Below are 25132 nucleotides of genomic sequence, written 5' to 3'. Positions count from 1 at the left end.
TGCTGGAGGCATTTAAGAGGTAGGACCTAGTAGAGATCCTTAGGTCATTGGGGGCATTTAAGGAGATTGTGGGATCTGGCCTCTTCTTCTTTCTCTTTTGCTTCCTGGCCATGAGGTGAGCAGTTTGCTCTGCCACATGCTGTCATTGCTTTCCAGCGCCTGTAAGAAGCCCAAAGTAATGGGCTCAGTTGATCTTGGGCTGGAACCATCAAAACTTTGAACCCAAAATAAACCTTTTGTCTTTATAAATTAGTCATCTCAGGTATTTTGTTATAGTAATAGAAAGCTAACTAATACAATGTTCTTTCCTTATTGACCACCTTTGCCTTTGGTTTCAGCACCTCTAATGAACCTCTGCTCAATGGGACTAAAGGATCTGCTGCATTTAGACTTAGGTAACAAGGGTGCTACTTAGTTCCTAGGAGTCTCAGTTTATCCAAAGGGCCTTTGCTAAGCACTGTCACAGTATTTTTAATACCAAAACCAGAACTCTTTTCATAATAAATTGATAGCTATTATAGTCATAGTTATCAATAATTATTAGCTAATAATTAATTCTTTGAAGAAAGTGACAATTAGTAGCTAATGATTCTTTTAAGAAAATGTAGCAACTTATCCATCATTGGAGGGACAATGAACCCTGCTATGATCTAAGCATTTGTGTCCCCAAAATTCATGTGTTAAAATCCTAATCCCCAAGGTGATGTTGCTAGGGGCTGCGGTCTTTGGGAGGAGATTAAGTCAGAGGGTGGAGCCCTTATGAATGGGATTAATGCTTAAAACAAAAAAAAGTCCCAGAGAACAGCCTTGCTCCCTCAGCATGTGAGGATAGAGCAAGAAGGCACTATAAGAAAGTGGGTCCTCACCAGGCACCAGATCTGTTGGCACTTTGATCCTGGAATTCTCAGCCACCAGAACTGTAAGAAATAAATTTCTCTTATTTCTAAGCCCCCTAATTTATGATATTTTGTAATAACAGCCCAAATGACCTAAGATGGATTCCCCCATCTCAAATGTGAGGCCCTTCCGTTCAGTCTCCAGCAGCCTCGCTTTCTCTGAATTCAGGGCTGAGCTGCATCAAAACTTAGTGTAGGGTCTGGAGATGTGGCTCAGTGATAAAGTGCTTGCCTAGCATGTGTGAGACCCGGGGCTTGATCTTCAGCACAGCAAAACAAAACAACAAAACAAAACAAACAACAACAACAACAAAAACTTGAGTAGAGGCTGGGAAGAGCCAGGAAAGTGCTCAAGAAACCAGTGCTCAAGAATGAAATGTAAATTATAAACACAGTTTAACCATTTTCCTAATGGTTAATTGACACTACCTCAACGCCATGCCCACTGCACAGGGTTGTCGTGAGGGTTAAATAAATTCACATATGTGATGCACTTAGAAGAGTGTCCAGCACTTCGCAAGCTCATTCCAGTGTTAGGTGGTGCTATCGCTGCAGGGTTTCTTTTTCTTTTATTTGTACCTAGATAACATTCTATAACTAATAGGTGCTTTCCCATAGTAATTATCAACTGTGTTTATAATTTACATTTCATCTTGAGCTCTGGTTTCTTGAGCACTTTCTTGGTTCTTCCCAGCCTCTACTCAAGTTTTGTTGTTGTTGTTGTTTGTTTTGTTTTGTTTTGTTTTGCTCTGCTGAAGATCAAGCCCAGGGGTCTCACTCATGCTAGGCAAGCACTTTATCACTGAGCCACATCTCCAGACCCTACACTAAGTTTTGGTGCAGCTCAAAGAATGCAGAACGCAGAACAGGGAAAGTGTCCTAATCAAACTGATCCCAGGGGTTACACATTGTTCTAACATCAGCATAATATTGCCAGGGGACAACCAACCAACTTGATACAAAGTTAGGAAAATTTAGTATTTTGGACAGGGGTCATTGCGCTATTTACCCTGAAACAATCTTAAACTAGTAAAAAAAAAAAAATTAACTTGCTTCTCCTATCAAGGATAATTTTGAATATTCATATCCTCTAATTCCCAAACACAGCCAGAGAGCTAAAACCTGTATTTATTTATCAGTTGAGAAACAGTCTTAGCCAGGTGTAGCAGTGAACATTCAGACTCGTCAAAAACAACAAACAAACTTCAATTCCCATCCCAAAGCCAACATTTCCCTCAGCTCCTGTAGGGATACCTGTCAGATCTTAGCAGAATCCTGCTCCATGGATCTTCCACATCACAACAGACCATTCTGGCCCAAATGCAGACCAAATACTGAGAGCAATTATCATCGGGGCCTTGTAAATGTTTGCTATCTTTTGCAAGTTCTATGTCCCCCAAAAGTCCATGTGTTAAAGGCTTGGTCCCCAGGTGGTGCTATTGGGAGATGCTATGGAGACTTTAAGAGGCAGGACAGACTAGTCAGGCATTTGGCCTGGAAGGCCCTTTGAGTGGACAGGCCTCAGGCAGCTACCTACTGGTGGTGGAGGAGGTAGAGGATGAAGACCACAGACTCAATCACTTCAGTGGAAAGCTAATGTTGATGCTGGTGGCCAGGCCTTTAGAAGAAACAAGTAAGATTGACGGAGAAGGAATGAGAGAGTAAAGAAAAAGAAGCAAGAGAAGAAAGAAGACAGATAAAGAAGAGATGTAAAAGTGGGAAGGAAATAGAAATGAGATTAGAGACCCCGAACCTTTTCCATCTGAGCAAGCAAGCTTTCATCAGAGAGATCCAGTAGCCTGAATGAGGGCTGGGGGCGTGGCTCAGTGGGAGAGAGCATTGGATCTCCAGCAGCACAAAACACTCAGAAATAAAATAAATAAAGGCTGAACGAGGTGACCCCATCCAGTATCACACAGCCATCTTTTTTAAGCTTACACTATAAAACCAACCAGTTTCGAACTAGAGTCATCAGATGCCTTACCAAGGAAGGGTGGGTTGCCAAAGATAAGTTATGTAAAATTCAAGGAACATGGGGAGGGTCGGGGATGTTATTGAGTGGTGGAGCACTTGCCTAGCATGCAAGAGTCCTGGGTTTCATTCCCAGTTACTGTACTGAAAAAAGGATGGGAAAGGATGAGAAATTATTAAACTCCAATAAGTTCTGGCTAAAGATTATTTACTAATTAATATGGGTTATTATCAAGGCTAACCTCTACCTAACACAGTCTATAGGCCAGGCCCGGTGCTGGGTGAGCCCTGTACCTCATTCACTATTCCAGATAGAAGTTGTCCCTTGGTATCTACTGACTTGGCTCCAGGACCCCCAGCCCCCACCAGGACACCAATATCCACAAATGCTCAAGTCCCTGCATATAACCCATGCCTACCCTCCTGCAGACTTTAAATTCTCTCTAGATGATTTATAAAACCTAATGCTAGGTAAATGGCTCTTATGCTGTGTTGTTTAGGGGATGGTTTCAAGGAAAAAGGTCTGCACATGTTCAATCAGATGTGATTTTATTCCTGAATACATTTGATCTGTGATTGGTCGGATCTGTGGCTGCAGAACCCACAGATGCAAGTGCCAACTCTATTGTCCAGTGACTCCTGGTTTTTTTTTTTTTTTTTTTTTTTTCCCCTTTTATGGGGTAGGGAGCTTTGGCTCTTCAGGAAAGTAACCAGCCCCTGTACAATCTGCCAGGAAATGGCAAAGGTGGGGTTCCAATCCTGCACCCTCGCTCTCCATCAGACACCAACACACCAAGACTGCTCCCTCCTCTCCTCACTTATATGAATGCAATCTCCAGATTCAAATTGCACTGGTCCTCAGACTGGATCTGCACATTGTACCACACAGCTCTTCATGTCTGACTTGGGGAGAGGCAGAGTCAGCTTCTGACTGATCTGACTCCGTGCAACATTCCCTGGCTGCCTCACTCCTTACCCACCAGAGTCTGCAGTTCTTAATTTTTTGGTTTGCATCGTGGTACATTTCCAGTGTTTGGACCATCTTCCGTGCAGCCTCCATTGGGCTGTAACTTCAGGTAGGGTAGCTGTTTAGTTATCCCTGACAGCTCTAGAAGGGCCATTCTGATGGTCTCTGAACACATTCTTGCTGAAGATACTGGCACAGCTCAGCCGAGTACACGAAAGCCAGCCAGCCTGTGCAGCTTGGCAACAACTCTTCTTTCTTAAGTGCTTGTTTCTGAAATGATACCAACCCTTCTAGTTTATAAATTCTTTGCATCAAGCAAGCTGCTCTTGGCTTCCTGCAAGCCAAACCAGAATGACGTAGTGTGACCCTGCAAAGAAATGAGTCAACAGCGGTGACTGCAGGCACAGCGGCCCTCAGACAAGAGGTGAACTTCAAGGAACCTTCCACTTGCTACTCTGTACCAGAAGTGTTACCCCATCCATCCTGGCTCAACAGAATCCAGCAGTGGTCTTTGTCATGTGGGGCCCTTCAGTTATGGGGAACACTCAGGGATCCCCCTGAAAAGATCTCAAGTCACTCCTCTGTGTTGTTCCCCGACCTCAGGCAGTCCGGGGTGATGACAGGGTGGGATGACTGGAATATGAGCAAGGACTTCTCTGACAGCCCAGGGTTAGATCAGCGCTTCCCTAAATGGGAGATGAGTGGAAAATTCCTAATTGGTGCCAAGCACATGAGCTCCTGTGTTCACTCAAGAGGGCTAAAAATAGCATACAGTACTTAACCATCCAAACTATCCTGGTGATAGAGTCCAGGAATCACGAAACTGAAGAAGGCCATTCCTCTGAAGTGACTGTTTACTCCACGACAGGCTTAACTGGACCTGGATACGCTGGAACACTCTTCTATAAGCCAAACCAGCAGCTGCATCTTCTTAGCTACCTCTTTTATTTAGTCGCATCTCTCTCTCCTTTGTACTCTTAGTTCTCCATTCATTTCAACGTGGTCTATGTAAGTCATTCAAAGATGGAGTCCCAGATGAGTTAGTCCCATGAAATGTCCAGTCACCACCCCCTTTACTTCTACACCCAAACGTATCACTGCTGGTCTGCCTCTTTTTAGACCTGGATCCCAAGGCCAAGGCCTTTCCCCAACTCCTGGGGGAATGCTGCCTTTCATTTTTCCTAGCTAGGGAACCTGGGAAAGCCTACAACCTACTCATCATTCCATTAACTTCAAGCAACTGGATGTGTGGCCAGGCCCCAAGCAAAGCTGCCACACTCTGTTATTTCAACATGCTTGGTCAACGGGAGTTCTCTGCTCAGATGGTGGATGCCACCCTGTGAACCTGGTGGAAACAGGGGATGGAAACGCCTCTCATTGTTAGCATCACCCGTGAGATTCCACACTTGGGCACTGGTCACCTAAGGCCCTCCTTGACTGAGAAACCAACCGCACTGCCTGTTTACTTTTAAAAATGAATACTGGGTGATTGTGAGGTGCATTCACCCCTAATTAATCCAGCGTTAGGAAACTCATGCAAAACAACACATTATTCCTCAGTGACTATAACATACCAGGCAGGGTGTTTCTGCTTTTGAAGAGGTTGTCTCTCAGGAGTCAGTCGATGCATAAGCAATCACAATACAACATAATTTAACTCACTGGGGCAAGGCTGTCTTAAAGATTTAAACTGAGACCAGACGATGAATAAACAGAGGGATTTAAAGTGACAAGGGAAAGACCAGGAGAACCAGTGACACAAAACAGCACCTGAGCCTTTCTGGTACCTTCTGTCACACCACTAGATGGACTCTTCTTACTATTTATTTATTTTGTAGTACTGGGCATTGAGTCTAAGGCCTCCCACATGCTAGGCAAGTGCTCTCCCACTGAGCTATCTATCCAGCCCTTTTTATTTTATTCTGAGACAGGGTCTCACTAAGTTGCCCAGGCTGGTCTTGAATTTTTGATCCTCTTCTGCTTCAACCTCCTGAGTAGCTGGAATTATAGGCATGTGCCACCATGCTTGGCCCAGGGCCTTTCTTCTTTTTCTCTCCAGGTTCCTGCCTCTGTGATATGTTCTATAGGAATTCTTGGTTGATTTCCAGGAGTACTAAGAACAATTTCATAAAATTCATTGTAGTTCTGAGCATTTTTTATCAGCTCATATTCTTCCTCACAGGATTGTGTATATATCTATATTTGTAGATACATAGATACACAGATATACACACAGACTTACATATATACACACATGTGTGTATATATATATAATAGACAAGTACAAAACACAAGTGTGTGTATATATATATATATATATATATATATATATATATATATTTGTATCTATGCACACACATATATTTAAGAAGAGGAAAGAAAATTTACCTATGTAAGCCAGAAGACTCTCTCAATTATTTTTTCCTGTTTTTAGCTTGTTCTGAAATCAGTGCATATCTGGAAAATCCAACCGCATAAGGCTCTGCCAGTTTTTCCAAAGTCAAACAAAAGAGCCACAATGAGGGATAATTTGAGAAGTTTATGGAATTCTGGCATTTGAGAAAATATCTGCATCCTTTCCACTGTGAATTTTAAAAATTCACACATGACATACACACATACTAAATGGCAAAACAAGCAGTTAAGAAAATTTCTATTCTTCCCCAAAACAATACTGCTTTTCACCCTTGACTTCAGGTTAGGGTTTATTTCAACACAGTGGAACTTTGTTTTACTAAGGGAACGTTTGCTTTCCTATTTCTAAATGAGCCAGCCACAAGGTGACGTCAGCAGAATATGTACATCTTCAGAGTTGTCTTCCTGGCACCTTTTGTGAACACTGCATTCATTTTCAATATGAATATTATGAAGACTGGCCAGATTCATAATATGGCTCTGTGGAAAAAACCCTTGGGAGGTAGATTGACCTTTTATTTTTCATTTTAGTTATTATGGCTTGAAGGCAGCACTGATACTATGTCTGAGTTCATCAATAAATATTATTTCTTTCGCATGTAATTAACACTAAGAACACTGTATTTTTGTATAATGATTTGCTTTTCTTCTCTGAAATATAATTCAATATTAATCCATCAAAGGCAAAATATCATTCAAATTTAATACTTTTCAATACGTTTAAATGTCTAATTGTGTGCAAAACGAGCAAAGTCGAACCTTGTGTTAGAAGAAATAAGAATGACTAAACTTAAAAATTCCAACCTTTGACCTCATCCATACTGCAGGGAGAGTCCATGGTTAAATAGAAACATCCAGTTTACCTAAGAGGCTGTAGGTAATGAGGCAATATCGTATCTGAGATATAAGAGAAATCTATATCTGGATTACTAATGAACAATTGGAAAGGACAGAGATTAATGGGGCCAAGGGGAAGGAATACTAATCTAAGTAAGTAATGCTGGGAAATCCTACATCCCGGAATAAGTGCAGAAGAAAGGAAAATTAGCCCATACCATGATTTTTAATCTATTTACGTTGCACTGAAGAAGTTTCTTTTCTGGACTTGCCTTTCTCTAATCACCTTCCCAAATGCATTACCCTCAGAGCCCCACACATACCCGGGAGGAATAGAGAGGTGGCTTTTCCCAACTCCCGCCTCTACCAAGAATTTAAATAAAAGGTAGATAAGATTTGCCTCTAGTTGTAACCAAGCTTACAAATGACCCATAAAAGGTTAGTTTATGCAAGGAGCTTCTACAGGGAACAGGATAGTTCTTCATCCAGCAAGACTTGGCAACACACTCAATCTGTTAAAGATAGCATGAGAAGGAACAAGTTCATGACAAGGGGAGTTGGCCAGCAAAGGAGCTCAGAAAAGACAGGCACCAGGGTCAACGGTGATCACACAGTCCTCTTAAGTGCAGGTAGGAGGGGGGATGGGTCATGGGCCCTTCAGACTCAGAGGCCACTGGATTCTTAAATAACAAGATTTGTGGTTCAGATTTTATTTGCATCAGAATGTCTCAAAGCTAGACTTTTAATCCTCAAATGAAATAACATGTTTATCAGGCTTGTTGCCATTCATTTGCTTCTTGCGAGTTATATTTCTGATTGTTAAAAAACAGGTTGGCATTCTAGTTTACACATCTAGTTGTCTTCTCTTAATAATTCAGGCTTCCTAAAATGGATTGCTTCTGGGAAGTTAAGGATAAGAAGTTTTTGTACATGCAGAGTTGAGGCTTCATCCTCGACCACACTGAGTCCACAGATGAACACGGATCCTTTGGGATCCATCCAGTGTTCCAATGACCTTCCTGGGTCATGCCTTTTTTCTCAACATACATACAGATGAATATGTTTGCAGATTTCATCTCTGCTCAAAAACTCAAGATAAGTCCCTACTTTTAAATTAATTATTTTAAAGTTAAAAGACCTAAATCTAGAATTTTCAGAAAATCCTCCCAGGATCCCTCTGTGCTGTATTTCCCACTGTGTTTGCCCTGAGATTTCCCCTCTCGTATGTCATCCAATTGGGTGAAAACACTTTTCCTCATGCACTCTTTGCTTGAAATTAGATTCCTTCTTCCCCTGGGTTCAGTAGAATTCCACCACAAGCTTCAAAGTGTAATTCATGTTCCAGTTTTTCCAAGAAAGTTAGTTCATGGTTCTGTGCGTGCTTTTCCCTGGACTATAAACAGGTGTGGTCAGAATCACAGAACTTTCACCTACTCTTCCCCAGACTTTTTCTACTGTTTAGTTAAGTGCTCCGTATATGCTGTTGTTGCCTACCCAACTTATGGTTTCTCTGGAAAAGGTGGAAATACAACCAAAACAATAACTGACTGTACCTTTTAAGAATTCTTTAATAGTTCCCATACTAACCAAGGACAGAGTAAACCAGAAATAAATATTGCTAATCGGATGGGTTTTATAAGCTGGAAGTACATAAGCACAAATAACTTTTGCAAACTATTTGTTTAACAACAAATTTTTTTTTTCATTTTGTATTCTAGACAAGATTCTAGTTTTCTCCAATAAGCTAATTCCAGTAAGCAAATGCTAAAGAAGCATGTTCAGATTCCAATTTCTTAGCCCCACCTCTGAAACTGATGATTTTAAAAGTATCTTTAAATAAAAGTATCTTTAAAGATGTTTTCCAAAACATCTTTAGCTATACAAAGAATGAACTATAAAAAATTGTTTTTACTTCTCAAAAATAAGGTTTACTATTCCGTACCTATATAAAGTGCTGAGGAAGTGTTATTATTTATTTTTTTTAAGGGAAAAGGGAATCGGAAGATTTTCTCAACAGTTTTATCAAACCTCTTCAAACCTGCTAAGGTGGGTGGAGTTGATTAAGACCCTGAAGGGTTTTACTGTGGCATTTACAGGAGTACTGAGTTCTGAAGTTGGAAACTGCAGCAGAATCCCATACTATCCTACTACACAATGCTTGCCCAGGAGGTAATTATCAAATAATAAGTGATTTGGGCAGACTGCCTGTGAAGTTATCTTGCAAAGTAAGCAAATAAGCAAAACAATCCCTTCTTTTATTTTAAAATAAGAAAGTCGTCAATTCCTTTAAAAAGCACTTATGAATATATATCTATAAAACCTCAAATGGAATGCTATTCTGAAATATAGTAAGCCAAGAAATACAAGTGTGAACATAATGGAAAAGTTCATAGGCATAGTGTAAGTCTTTAAGTTTTCATCCATTAAGAATAATTTGTACTGAGTTAAAATATTTAAAAACTACTTAAATGTCACACTGCTAAAGAGACAAAATAACAATGAATTATTTCCCCAAATCTCTGAATTCAAGAATTATACAGGGAAAATTCTTTTCAGGAACTTGAAGTGAAAGAAAAATGGGGACAGACTCACTTTAAAATATATTTTCTTAAAGGCCTAATGTTTTAAGACTCTAAGACTTTCCTCTCAGGGCTTAGGAATAGAAACTTTATAATATTGTTGTACACAGGGCAGATCTTTCCCTTTTATTACAACCATTGTTATAAAGCTTCCTTAGACTCCTTTTTGTGACCACTTCTCTTACAAAGAGCTTAACCCATTCAATGTTGGGTTTGCAGATGATTGAGTGCAAATATTTTGTATTTCTGTTTGCTATAAGAGACATATGGTTCATACTCAGGGTGGCAAAAGTCAAACCCATTGAAATGGTTATTTCTATTGGAACAAAAATACTAAATGACTTTTGAGGTATCAGTTTAATTTTCTGGGGTGGTACGTAAGCCTACTTTAGGTCAAAGTTCATAAGAAGAACTGATAAGTAAGATGTTCCCCAGTGACTGCCTTGTAATGAGTTTTAAATTAAGCCATATATTTTCCTTCACCTGGTCACATACTATACCCCAAGCTATCTAGTAGCTGATGCCCACATGGGTAGAAAGGAGGCAATTTCAGCCCCTGTGAAATCCCATTTCATGCATCTTTGAGAAATTCGAATGTGCATGATAATAAAATATATCATAGAGACAAGAGCTCTTGCCAACAGTTATCAAGTGCTGAAATTAAAAGAATATTCTAATCCCTCTGTAAGCTCACAGAGCAGGCAAGTGTCAAAAGCAAAGAAAGGCTTTGTGTCGGAATTGCCATACGATTCTCATGAATACTCTATTTTCAGTTCCCTGGCTGTGAATTTTCCTTCTAGTGAATAGTCGAACACACCCTCAGACTCCCTGGCTCTTCAGGTTTTCATCTGTGTTATTCAGCCCTCTCTGATGTGGGTGAACTACACCTGGGTGTGCTTTTTCCTCTGACATTATGGATATAAATTACAAGGATGGATGCTGGGGGGAGGGGGGCGGGAGAAAGAAACTTTCAAAGTTCCAGCTTGGGGAAGAAAAACATGCCTGGCTAACCTACATTCCACTCTTGAACATCTTAGGTTTCCCAGGTACATTACAATGCATTAAGAATATTCCAAGGATTTCTTGGCAGTTTGGATTTTAAGATGTTCCTACTATTTCAGGAAAATGCAACAGTTCCATTTGTGACCGCAGAATACAAAATTATGTAAGGCACTGCAGAGTATGTGAGACCAAATGTTTCTGTGAACACCACTCAATTCAGCACACTGGAACGGGTAAAGGGAGGGTCCTGAGCACCAACAAAGCGCACACGCATGCTAGGGAGACGAGGGACAGAGGCGGTTGGCTCGCGGCTTTCTCTCTGCCCTGGCAAAGGAGGAGGGGGAAGAAGAGAGAGAGGGAAGGCAAAGTACCGTCTTGTCCAGGCACTGAAGGCAGTTATAAGGCTTGCAGCAGCAATGGCCCATCCCGGCAGGCTGGTTGGCAAGGGGACCTCCTGCTTTCAACGTGTCAGCGGTAATTCCTAAGCAGAGGAACCGGCACACGCGAAAGGGGCGCGCCGCCGGGAGCTGTCACAACTTCCATGTGGTCCCTTCGGCTACCTTATTTCTCCTAATAACTTCAGGTATCCAGGAGCCAGAGGAATGAGAGGCAGAGGAGGGCGGAGCGGCAGCGTTTGGAATCCTGCTGCGGGAGGGAGAACTGGCGGGCGGGAGGAAGGGAGGCGACAGGCAGCCGGGAGGGTCACTTTGCCCCTGGAATCCTCAGAGTGAGGCAAATCAATAGTCGCATAACAACCGAGCATTCGCCAATGCCATCTCCCCAAGAGGACAGCCAGCCTGCTCTTAGCCAGCAGCCGCTCCCAGCCCTCCCCGAGTGCGGATGCGCCTCTGCACCACGCAGACACGCCTGGAGAGGACGCAGGACGCACACAAAAGGAGATCCTGGGCTTGCAGGGACACTGGCCTGAGGACACCCAAAGGCTGAGAGCGGCGTGCCTCTACTCAAATCCTGGCTTTCTGTTTTCCTAAGAAGTCACAGTGTTTGTAAGCGCGATGGCTAGGGCCTCTCCTCCAAGAGCGTTTGTTGCAGATAAGAACCATTTTCAAATTTCATGCCATAAACCATGTTTGACTTTCGTGGTTGAGATCTTTACATTTGAAATATAATTTTGAAACAATTGTGAAATCTCTGGCCTGGGTCGACATACACACACCATTCAAGTGGCTTAGGTAATTTAAAATTGCGATTTGGGCTCTATTTCTCCAGATATTTCTTCAAATCGAATTGGCACAAAAGCTTAGAGGACTTGATCTTTGAAGGCAATGTGTTATTTTTTGAACAGTTAAAAAATAAATAAGAGAAGGGGGCAAAAGTTCTCTTCAAAACGGACTTGGTCTTTGATAATATATTTATGTCATCCTGAAAATAAAAGCTGCAAATATTAGCAAGTTTCTAATGTCCTGATGCCCCAGAGGAGAAATTCCAAAATTTATCATTAGCAGAAATACATGATTACCTTTTCATCCAATAAATTTGCCTTGGCTAGAAGAAGACACTAGTTGCTGAAATTAGGTGATTTTGCTAATTTAACTGAGATTTTCCAAGCAGATTTTAATTAAGTAGTTAGTACAGGCTATGTAGATTTACTTGTAAGAAAGACAAAAGTATTTGGTGATCAAATACAGACAAAGTGGAATGTTTGGGATGTTTGTGCTAAATGTAACAAAATAAGTGCAAACTTTTTTAAAGTTACCAGATAAAATAGTATAATCCTTTAGGAAGACAGTTTGGTCATACCTACCAAATTTTAAAATATCCATACACTTTGACCCAAGATTCTCCCTTCTATTCTACAGTAACAAATACATCACGATGCAAGAGTGTAGGCATCAGGATATTCAATTCAGCATCATTTGCAACAGCATAAAAATAGGAAATACCCTAGGTTTCTGAAAACTTCCTACTTCATGGAAAGGTGATCCACTGTTGAGTGAGAAGTAAACTTTTATCAAAAGCAAAGCGAACATATTCATTTGCATATGCATTCATTTAAGTTTAGAATGAAGCTTTGAAAACACGCATGCTGTCTATGGAATGGCAGCCAACCCTTGCAGAATAGAAAACAAGTGAATGAGCTAATTTTCACTTTTTAGCCTCTTGCCAGCATATTTCAGTTTTTATTGTTTTAAAAGAAGTGTACTAGGGAAAAGCCAAGGACCCCTAACTGTCTGGGCTCTGTGATGTTGGGACAGGGCTGCCTCCTCTCACAGGCTTCTATGCTCTTTGGAAGTGAGACTGGGCCAGCCTCACACCCATTATTTTGAGCTTGAACCTGGACTGAAAGATGTTTCTAGAACTTTTGAAACCTTGGGAGAAAAGTTTTACCTTGTAAGAAGCAGTTGTTTTTTACACCTATGTTCATAACGACCTTATTCACAATAGCCAAGTGTAGAAGTAACCAAATTATGTATTTAAGGATGAAGGGATAAAGAAAATATGGTACATACATGCAATGGAATATTATTTAGCCCTAAAAAGGAAGTTTGTTTTTATTTTTCTAGTGCTGGGGATAGAACTCAGGGACTTGTTCTTGCAAAGTGCTCTACACTGAGCTGTACCCCCAGCCTGAAAAGGCAGGAAATTTGACACTAGAAATTTCTACAACCTGCATGAATCTTGAAGACACTGTGCTAAGTAAAATAAACTAAATAAAAATAATACATATTGCATGATTCCACTTATATGAGAACCTAGAGTCAGCAATTCAGAGACAGAACAATGTTGGTCATCCGGGGGGATGGGGATCTGTTTAGTGGGTACAGACTTCGAGTTCTGCAAAATGAAGAGAGTTCTGGAGACTAAACTCAACAATACTGAACTGTGTGTTTAACAACAGTTAAAATGGTAAATTTTTAATTTGAATTTTACCAAAATTAAACAAAAATAGTGGTGACTTGAATTCACCTGGAGGCAAAGAGACCCCGTACACCAGGTATCCCTGAAGTCAAGATGACCGAGCTCCTTTCGCAGAAAGAGCCAGAGGGAACAGGGAGATTGCACAAAGCTAAACCTCTCCCCAGAGTAATGTAAAGAATGTTTTCTTCAGGCAAAAATGATCTTCTCCTTCAGATAGTTTGCCTAAGGAAGTGATTTCTTTCTAAATTAGAATTTATATTACACTTTAGTAGAAAACTGCTGCTGCTTATTCTTGGGCCACGTATGAGAACTCTTGTTAATGCACTGTCCAAGGAGATGAGGGTGAGATTGCAGAATCATATAAAGAAAGTTTGGCTTCTCTTCCTGTGTTCTGAGAGCATTAAAGGACAAGTCTAGGGCTGACTTAGTCCATCCGGAAATTGCACACATGGTATGATCTCAGCACACATAACCACGTCGCGAGAAGTGTTCCAGTGTTCTAGAATTGGGTCTTCTTTGTTTTGTTTCCATGTTATAAAAATAATAAGTATAAGTATACTCAAAACAGAGATAAATACAATGGATCTTCCTCTTACTATGTCCAGTAACAACAACAATCAAGATTTTGGCACATCTGGGGCTGGGGTTGTGGCTCAGTGGTAGAGCGCTTGCCTAGCATGTGTGAGGCATTGGGTTTGATTCTCAGGACCGCATATAAATAAATAAAGAAAACAAAGGTCAATCAACAACTAAAAGAAAATATTTGAAAACAAAGATTTTGGCACATCTGTTTCATCTATTCCTTTTTTACTTTTTTTTTTTTAATTAACCTATCACTCAGATTCCACAATCATCAAGATTTTTGTCACCTTTCTTTTGTCCCTCTTCTTTTTCTTTTTTCCACCTTTGCTAAAGTATTTTAAACAGTTAAATGTGCTTCAGTATATGTTGCTAAAAATTATGAACATTTTCTTACATAACCACAGTGTGACTAAAACACCAAATAAAATGGACAATATGTCCCTGGCATCTGATACCTAGCCCATAACAAAATTTTGGTTTCTAACATTTTTTTAAAAAATAGTTTGTCTCTTTGAATCAGGACCCAGACCAGGCTCATGTGTTTTATTAGGTCTTAAGTCTCTTGGGTCTCTGATGGGCAGCAACCTCACCCTCCCTTCTCACTCCCTCATGCCACTGCCTTGCTCAGAACTGGGCTAGCAGTCTTGAGGAAAGTCCCAGAAGCTGAATTTGCCTCTTTGCTTCCTTGTAATGTCATTGCACCCCTTCCTACAGCCCTTTAGATGGGATCTAGTTCTCAAGCCTGGGTGAGATTCAAGTTCAATTTTGTGGGGGTAATGATACTTCAGACGTGACGCGGGCATCCTGCTGCACTTGATCCGGAGGCAGGCTGTGTTAGTGAGCTGTCATGAATCAGGATTGATAACCTCATCTCCATCATTTTCAGGTTCCTCACCAACCTTTCAGCTAACAGTTTCATCTAGTCATAACTACTACCTGAACTGATTATTTCATTGGAGGGGGTGTAACATGATGTTCTGATTGTCTTTTTATACTTCTTAATTGAAATTTTTATATAAAAATTAATTTTTCAGGTTGGGGTATAGCTCAGTGGCAGAGCACTTACCTAGCATGTGCAAGGCACAGTTCATCCCTAGCACTGCAAAATCTTCCTCCTTCTCCTTCTCCTCCTCATCACTATCCTAATTTTTTTTTACTTATCAACTCAGATTATTTCAACTCCCTACAATATGGTATGTATAGAAAAGGCAAGTTAAAGGCATCTCCTCCTTTCCTTTGAAGAATCAATTTTTGGACTAAACACTTGGCCTTGCAACAGTATCCAGTGAGGCTGTTGTTGAGGGGGTCATTTGCCTTCCCTCACATTTTCAAAATATCATTATAAGTTATGAGGTGGCATCTTAATTTTGATATGCACAATAGGCTTTGCTCCACTGAACTTATCTTTCTTAGATGCTCAGTGACTCCCATCTTTCTCTTGCCCTGAGTCCTTCAACATGACAGTCGGTCTGACTTGCTTTTTTCCCCACACTAGAAGATACCCTAGGCTCATCTTGTACAAGTCCTGGCCCAGATCTGGAATCGTTCACCCGCATCCTCCCCTGAGCTCTGCTTCCCTCAGTTGGGAATGGTAATGAGATCCCATACTCAGTAGGTGCTGTTATTCCCTCCCACCACCTGGAAGGAATGACATTCCCTTGGAGAAAGTGATCCTTCCCATAGGCCAACTTCTGCTGATGAAGAAATCAGGATGGGACTTTGAGCTGAGGTGAGAAGGAAGCAATTCCTTCTTTGGGGGCCTTCAGAAAGGAGCCTGGACTCCAGGCAGAGGCGAAATGCTCACTGACATTCCTTTTGAGGAAGCCCTATTGGCCTCTGGAGCACAGGGCCAGGTAAGGAATAGGAAAAAGACACCTTCTGAACAAAGATTCGCAAGAGGCTGCAGGTGTAGCTCAGTGCTAGAGTGTGAGGTACTGGGTTCAATCCTCAGTACCAGAAAAAATATTGTTTTTTTTTCTCCAGGAAGTCCTTGGAATGCTTGGACTCCTGGAAAATAAACTAGACTTCTTAAAAGCAAAGGAAACAGGAGTTTAGACTGTTGTGATTTGGGATAATAAGAAACTGAAATACAGGCTCCTGAAATCAGGGACATTTTGGCTCCCAATATTTAAAAAAAATTTGTGATGATTTGTACTCCTGGCATGTTTCTTTTACACTGGGGTTGGAACAAGCATTTAGAAAAGCCACATGAAAGCCTAATGTTATGTCTCATCAGAGAAAACCATACAAACACTCTGATTTGGAGCAACAAATAATTGATAACAGATGCCAGGTATTGTGCTCAGGGTTTGCACGAAATAGTTCATGTAACTCTTGCAAAGCTATGTGAAATAAGCACATAACATCTCCATTTTACAGGTGTGAAAACTGAGACTCAGAGATTGCACAACTCGCAAGAAGCTAAGAAATTATTGATAGAGTGGAGCTTTTTGAATGCTGGTCTGCCTCTAAAGCTTCCGTCCGGTGAGCTGGTGTTATAACCTGGAAAAGGGATCTGAGTACGTGAACGTATCCAAACATGCTTATAGAATTGCTCCACGTTTTCACAGCTTGGAACCAGAGCTTCTATTTTAATTATTTTTAAGTGTGTTTACAGAAAAAATGACTAACAATTTAAAAACGAACATAATAATAGAAACCATAATGATAGAAACCAGGTGCATGTCAATGTTAAAAGGTTCAATTTTATTATTATTTTTGTCTTAAACTTGGAATTCCTTGCCCATCTCCCAGTGAGATTCAAGTCTCTTCAGCTCAAATGTAGCTCCAACCTGGCTCCCCAGCCAGCTCCAGTTCACCTCCTCCAGGACCTCTCCCTGACCCCATTTGGAGTGACTTTTCTCTTTCCCTTGATTTCATGTTATTCTCTATGCCTGGCACCACAGCCTCCTGTCTCATGTAATCATAATGGTTCACATTTGTCTTCTGCCAAATATCGCAGCCCCCTTGCTGTGCCTTATTCAGTTCATCCCTCGAGGCTAGCAATCTGCCTTGAGATGGGTCTCCAGGAAGACTTCTGAGTGATGCAGGATGGAACCCCAGAGAGTAAAGGTGGCTTATGGGAAGAGGCATTTGGTGTTTTGTGCACTTTGTGAATCTTGGTACCATTTGTAGATGATAGATGAGACTTTTTTTTTTTTTTTTTTAAGTATCCTCTGTCATTATTTATTTGAAAAGAAAACCTTGAAAAATTGTGAAAGAGTCTCTTACAGGTTGTCAAGGCAACCATCTGTTTATTTTGGTCCCATCATCAATGCCCCGCCTTTTTCCATGCATCTAACATATGAACTGGGGTTCTGGTACTGGATTTTCGCAGAGGATTGCCAGGAAAATATGCGTATCTTTTACCAAATTCAACCCATCTAGAGATTTTAATGAGGTGAGAGTGGGCCAGGCAGGGGAAATACAAAACAGGAATCTTAACCCTGGAGGCAATCTGTGGTTATGATCAACTACATACAGACGTATAGAGAGGTTTTGAAACACTTTTGATGCAATAACTTGAATTTAGAAAACTAAAAGAGAAAAAATAAGACATATATGACTTAAGTGCTTCTGTCTCCTTAGATATGTTCTTAGATACTTTTCAAAAGAAAACTAAAAAAAAAAAAAATTTCTGTAGTCAAGTAGTAAAATTGTTATCCATGAGTTTTTTTCCTAGTATTTTAGTCTTTGACAATACTTTTATTTTATTGTATTGCATTGTATTTTAAGACAATGAATAACAAGATCTCAGGAAGGTATCCTCGAGTTTCTGTATTAAATGCAGCAGAGTTGACTACTCTCATAAGAGAAATGAAATTCAGTACTTTCCTAACTGGGTCAATAGGCTGGACAATTGATAGGTAGACTCAGATATGGGGATGGGAAGAAGTTGGCAAAACCAGAAAGTGCATTTTTCTATTTGACACTTATTAGATGAGAAAAGTGATCCTAGTGTACCATAAGCTGACTAATACAAAGAGTGAGAGAAAGAAAAAGAACAATTACTATATAGAAGACATATGGATTTCAGTTTGACTCTTAGCTGGGTGACTTTGGGTAGTTCACTTACTCTGTCTCAGGACCTCAGATTTCTCTTCCATAGTATAAAGATAAAATTCTCTACCATGTAAAGTTTCTGGACTTGAATTTCTCATTTAATTAGATTTAAAGCTGCTAATGATTCTATCTATAGTAATAAAGACAGCACTGATAGTTCACAGCCAAATTGTTAATAGTGATAACACAAATGACTTGGCATTGGATATTCCTACTCAACCAGAAACAAGGAGCTGGGTAACTAATGAGTATAATGATGTTGGCTGGTTACTCCTAAGGTCAGAATACAAAGTAGCATCAGAAAGGATGAGCTCAGGAATTCAAATTCCTAGCTCAGGTGTCAGATAAATAACCTAAGAGCTTCTACATGTACCCTGAAAGAGATCCTAATCCTCTATAGTTTCAGGGCTGAAATTTGCTGAAAATCAAATACAAAATCTCATCCTGTTATGGGTTGATTGACAACACAAATTACACTCCCAGTCATGTAGGATAGCTACTTCTTTTATTTTTTTTCTTTCCTACAGTACTGGGGATTAGACCCAGGACCTCAAGCATACTAAGCAAGTGCTTTATCACTGAGCTCCATCCACAGCTTTTTTTTGAGACAGGGTTTTGCTAAGTTGCCCAGGCTGGCTTCAGATTTGTGATCCTCTTGCCTTGGGTTCCTGAATAGCTGGGATTACAGGCTTGTGCAACTACCCCTGGCTTGGGTGTCTACACGTAAAGCGAGAGCACTGGTGGGAAAGAATGGATCTTATAAGTTGGGATGGGAATATGCAAGATAACCTTGATGAAGCTAGGGATATTGGGACCCTAAATTATTTTAAAACATTTTGTAAGTGTATTATACATAACATCAAGGTTCATTCTAACATAATCACACATGCATGGAATGTAATTTGCTTCATTTCAGTTCCGAGTGCTTCCTATTTCCCTCCTCTCCTTGTTCCCCTTCCAATTACTCTACTGATCTAACTTCTATCTATTTATTGTTTTCAATTGGTGCTTTATAGACAGAAAGTTGAAATTCACTGTGATATATTCACCTATGTACATAGCATAATTTGGTCAGTTTTATTCCACATTTCCTTCTCTTTCCCATCCCTCATCCCTCCCCTTCTATCCCCTTCCTCTACTCCATTGATCTCCCTTCTATTGTCATGGAATCCCCCTCCCTTTTCTTCCATATTTTATGTTAGCTTCCACAAATGAAAGAAAACATTTGATCCTTGACTTACTGAATCTCACTTATTTCCCTTAACATGAAGTTTTCCATTTCCATCCATTTATCAGCAAATTTATAATTTCATTCTTCTTGGGGCCGGGGATATAGCTCAGTTGGTAGAGTGCTTGCCTCACAAGCACAAGGCCCTGGGTTCAATCCCCAGCACCACCAAAAAAAAAAAAAAAAAAAAAAAAAATAGGACTGATCTATTCATCTGTTGACAAGTTTTGGGGCCAGTTCCCTAACTTCAGCCCCTAAATTCCATTGCATCTTCATTGCCAAAGGAAGAGGTTTCTCTACTTCCAACAGATGTGGTTTCCCTAACCTCAGAGGAAGTGGCCCTCCTAACTCAACTGGCACCACCAGCCTTGCAACCTCGGCTCTTGGGGGATTAATCTTCATTGCCTGGGGAAACCTTTGTGGCCTCCCTTGAGGTGGCTGTCATGCAGGATAATGCTGACTCTCAGGCCTAACCTCCACCTGCCCTCTTTACTTCCAGACCTATAATTAGACTGAAGTTCCAGAAGTCACCTAAGGGGAGGTACAAAAGGTGATTCATTTCATTCTGAAAGAAGTACTTGATTTCTCTAATTTATACAGACAAAAATCCAAGGAACAAATGTGGGAATGGATACTAAGGGCGTGGGTTAATGATGGAAGTAACACAAATTTGTTAACATGGGCTACTAAGGAGAAATTTTGCATTCAATGTTGCAGCTTAGGCAGTTAGAAAGGGCTCTAACAGTTTGGTTGGTTGGTTGGCTGAGACATGGAACAGAAGGTTGCTCACAATGACAAAACTAGAAGTGCTGGATATGCCTCCATTTAATGTAAAGGAGGGGTCTAAAGGCTTAGAGAGGCTGGAATATTACAGTGGATATAGGACCTGCACTGGGAGGGTCTAGAACAAGTGAGGTGAGGTAGGACATCATGGTGGAACAGTGTGGCAGAGGAAAGTGGCTGGGGACATGGCCACCAAAAATCAGAGAGAGACTAACCTCAACTCACAAAGTATATAACTCAAAGGCACGTCCGCAGTGAACCACTTCCTCCAGCCTCACCCTGCCTATAGTCATCACTGGGTTAATCCCTTTCAGGGGATTAACACACTGATTAGGTTAAGACTTTCATAACCCAATCGTTTTACCTCTAAACTTTCTTGCCTTGTCTCACACATGAGGGTTTGGGGGACATCTAATATCTAAACCATAACAGATGGCAATGGTCAATTGATCATGACGTTCCTAGAAGTGAAACAGATAGGAAGTCTACAAAATTCTTACTCGACCAGAGACACAGAACAATTCTAGGTCAAGTAAACAAAGTCAAACCTTCATTATAAAAACAGAGTCAAAGCTCCTCAATCCATTTCTAGACTTGTAAAAAAAAATGTGAAAGATGTCAGACTCAAAATGGAGTTGTCAGTGTCAACCTTTTTGAAAAAAAGTAACTTGGTAAGCCAAGTGGTTATGGAGGAAGGAAGGGCTCTTACACATGAGGCCTTGAAAGCTCATGGAACTTTCAAGAACTGTCACCAAAGACCTGTCAGAACCACAAGCATAGATGTCACTGCACCCTTACACAGTACTCTACAAGGACATGGCCAGCATCTCTCTGTTCAGACTCAAACTGCTGTCACTCACTAATCATTGTGGCCAAAGATTATTGTTTCAAAATATCTATTAATCCTCCTTGTTTTTGTCCTAAAAAACTTCCTCTTACCTCAACTCTTTTGAATATGCCCATGGTTTACTATGGTATGCACATTCTCGTTGCAAAGTTCTGCAATTTACAAATAAATATCATTATTTTTGGAGACTCTCTCTCTTTGTCTGATTGTTTTTGTATTTAGGTTGACAGTCTTAGGCCAGTTTACAGATCCAGAACACTTTGAGTGAAGGGGATGCTGAACCTCCTTGTGGAAGAACCTCAGAATTCTACTGAAAATGTACCCTAAAATTTTTAACCTTTCTTCTAGTCTTCTCCAAAGGAACCTATATTTGTTCAGTGGGGAAAAAGAAATAATCAGAGCTTTGGGGAACAACTGTACACTGGCTGTGAACTGACGCTGATTCCAGGAAATCCAAAATACACTGTGGCCCACCTGTCAGAAGAGGGGCTTAGGGAGGTCACATGATCCATGGAACTTTAGCTCAGAGAGAAAATGCAGGGTTCTGAAAGGCAAGAATACTGAAAACTCAGAGGACATAAATCCTAGCTCCATTTACCCTCTCCCCCAGTTCCACTACAGAATCTGGACTCTGTAACACATAGTAAATCATGGACTTTGAATAAAGAAAGCAACATCCTAGGAATCTTGAACACCAACCAAACTAAACAAATAGAAAAAATGGAATAAGCAGATGCAGAATTACTATGAAAAATCATAAAAATGAAATTCAACACACCTCAGGGGATAAAAATCACTCCCCTCCAATCATGAAGCAAGAACACTGAAAACTGAATTAAATATGCTAAAACTAGCATTTGGGATACTAAAAAAGATACTGAATAAGAAATATAAAAACGAAGAACAGAAATGAACAAGGGAGAGAAAATAGTAATAATTTAAAAAGTTGATTGAAGTTTAAAAAAAGGAAGAAAAAAAGTGAAGTTATTTCCAAAATAAATATTAAATTATAAAGTGTCCAAAAGATAAACTAAGATGAAATCTTACTAAGTGACATTTTAAAAGTTAGGGTAACAACCAATAAAATAAAAATGAGAAAAGGATAGAAGTAAAAAGGGTCATAGAGAAAATAGTGGAAATGGAAAAAAGAGAAGAATTAGTGCTCATATTATTAGATTCTCTGAAAAGGAAAAACAAAACAGAATAAATACTTGAGACCTATAATACAAGAAAATTTTCCAGAGAATTGAATCTTCATATTGAAAGGGTCTACTAGATACTTAGAAAAGTTATCTAACAGATTTATCAACCTGTTAGAATTCAGAGATTAAAAGAAGAGTTAGAAAGATTTTTTGCCACTCTTGGTTCAAGCTAGTGGACAAAAGTGGATAAAAAAATCCCAATATAAGATGTATCTTATATATAATCAGGTAAATGTCATATTATATATATATATATATGAAACTTTATGTTTAATACTAGTGAATATATCTTTTTATGAATCACCTTTGATTCATTCATAAAAATTGACCACACAGAAAACATCAGTAAGTTCCACAAATTTGAAACATTATCAAAAACACCCTGATCAAACTGCAATAAAACTAATTAACTAATTCAATAAAACAATGCTATAATTTGGATATGGTTTGAGTGTGTCCTGCAATGGCTTATGTACTCAAAGATTGGTCCCCAGTGTGGTGGTGCTGGGGTGATGGAAACTGGAAATGGTGGAGTGTCCTGGAAGATATTAAGTCACGGGGGAACCACCCTCAGAAGGAATTGATGCTGGTATCATGGAGTGAGTTAGCTTTCTCAATCGTGGGTTATAATAAAGCAAATCCACCCTGTGAATTGCGCCTTTTCTTCATGAGGCTGATTTCCTTTCTGTTTCTTTGTCATCTTGTGACATAGCACCGGGACCCTCATCAGGATGCTGAATGCTGACACCACACTTTGAAATCTTATACTATCAGAATTGTAAGCAAAATAAACCTCTTTACTTTATGAAATATCCAACTTCTGGTATTTTTTTATAGCAACACAAAATAGACAAAGAGAAATAGAATTCATTAACCCAAACTGAAAATAAAAAGGTCTTCCCCTGAAAAATGTAAAAAGCCTCCTATTAAACAACTCTTAGGTGAAAGGGAAAAACAAACTGAAATTAAACAATTAAAAAAACTAAAAGGTGTACTGACAACCACAATACCCAAATTACTAACAAATGGGATATCTGTAAGCTGTTACCAGGGGAAGATTCAGAACATGACACACTTTCATAGATTAAAAAATGAAAGAATGTAAATAAATGATTTAGTATCTAACTTCAAAAACTAGAAAACAACAAAGTAAACTAAAAGCAAGAAGTTGGAAGGAAATAATAACGATAAAAGCAAAAATTAATAGAGAATTGAAATCCAGTAAACATAATTGGAAAACATTGACAAAATAGCCAACTACTAACTAACCTAAACTAGAAGAAGGGGAGAAAGCACAAATAAGCAAAATAAGAAATGTCAAGAGGAAAGAGGCTATGTTGCAGATCTCTATATGAAGAAATTCAATATTAAATGGATAGTTTTCTCAGGAAATAAAATTGTCAAAATTGAGTTCATTGGGGAGAAATAAACAGCAAATTTCAATGGAATACACAGAGACAATTATTAAAGAACTAACACACACAAAAGTCCAGGCATTTTTATCAGTCTTCCACCATGCTTTCAAAAATAAGATAGTTTCAGTGTTCTAGAAATTGTTCTGGAGTGCTAAAAATGTGGTAGGCAAAATAATGTTTCCCTTCTCCTGAACAATATTTATGCCCCAATCCCCAGAACCCAAGCGTCTGTTATGTTGTATGGCAAAGGGTAACTAAAATTGCAGATAGAATTAAGGCTCATTTTAGATGACCTTGAAAAAGGAAGATTATTTTGGATTATCCAGAAGTCCTAATGGAATCATGAGTCCTTAAATGTGGAAGAGGGAGGCAGAGTCAGTGTCAGAAGAATGTAATACAAGAAAAACTCTATGCTTACTAGTTTTGAAGATGGAAGAGAACCATGAACCTAGAAGAAACTGGTAAAAGCAAGAAAGTGGATTTTTCCCCTACAGTCTTCAGAAATAAAGCAGCCTGTCTGTCCCTTGATTTTAGCTCAGTGAGACCAACTTTGGACTTCTGACCTCCAGAACAGATAATAAACTTGTGTTGTTCAATGGTTTATTATTCAACCTCATAACCAATGAAATCATGTCATTTACAGGAATGTGAATGGAAATGGAAGTAATGATGTAAGGGAAATAAGCCAGACATAGAAAGACAAATACCACAAGTCCTCACTAATTTGTGGAAACCAAGAAGCAATTTTGGAGAAGCCATGGGATGGAATAGTTGTCACTAAGAGAGTGAGAAGGGAAGGGGCAAACGAAAGATGTTCAATAATAGGCACCAAAACACAGTGAGAAAGGAGTAATTAGTTCCAGGTGTTCTATTGCACAGTAGGGTAACTACAGATTAAAACATGCCATGATATATTTCAAAATGACTAGAAAAGAAAAGCACAAATTCTGATTGTGTAAAAGTGATTAATATCTGAGGAGATGGAAATGCTTGTTACCTGGATGTGATTATTACATATTTTATACATGTATTGAATCACTATAATGTGGCCCAGAAAGATGTACAAATATTATATCTCAATAAAATAAATAAATAGATAAATTTGTGTTGTTTATGCCACTAAGTTTGTGGTGACTTGTTATAGCAGCAAATAAAAAACAAGTTCAAAATACTAATATGAAAATAAGAAAACCCTTTTATTTTAATAAATTAAGTACAATCTAAGTGCAATACTTAAACCTGAAAAGCCCCACAAAAACATAGAAAAGAAAATGAAACTTGCCAACCAATGTTTCTCATGAACAGTAAAGCAAGAGGTCTAAATAATATATTAGCAAACAAAATCAAATACCGCATAAAGAAAATAATACACCACAATAAAGTGGAACTTGTTTCCATAATTTAAGGTTAGTTCAATATTAGGAAATCAATACTGATAAACCTAAGAGAAATATGATTATTATCATAGA

The 25132-nt window shown here is 39.4% G+C and overlaps 1 protein-coding gene and 1 non-coding gene across 5 annotated transcripts in view; one reads left to right on the top strand and one right to left on the bottom strand.

Annotated features, from left to right (window-relative positions):
- Mtus2 (microtubule associated scaffold protein 2) overlaps positions 1-25132 on the bottom strand; it is a 380442-nt gene that overhangs the window by 54063 nt on the left and 301247 nt on the right. The window contains exon 1 of one of the 4 annotated variants that reach the window (XM_047553966.1): positions 11039-11470. The exons of the other annotated variants lie outside the window; for them this stretch is intronic. Within the exon in view, the coding sequence (XP_047409922.1) occupies positions 11039-11092 (54 nt within the window). The 5' untranslated portion in view covers positions 11093-11470. Of the gene's footprint in view, positions 1-11038; positions 11471-25132 lie in introns of those variants that run through there. 4 annotated transcript variants of the gene reach the window in all.
- Trnav-cac (transfer RNA valine (anticodon CAC)) lies at positions 19515-19587 on the top strand. Its single transcript has one exon. It is a non-coding gene; the product is annotated as a tRNA-Val (tRNA).

The sequence above is a fragment of the Sciurus carolinensis genome, chromosome 5, assembly GCF_902686445.1.
Source record: "Sciurus carolinensis chromosome 5, mSciCar1.2, whole genome shotgun sequence".
In the NCBI taxonomy this organism is placed as follows: Eukaryota; Metazoa; Chordata; class Mammalia; order Rodentia; family Sciuridae; genus Sciurus; species Sciurus carolinensis.
The sequence above is the reverse complement of the archived record's forward strand: the minus strand, read 5'-3'. Positions and strand labels throughout refer to the sequence as shown.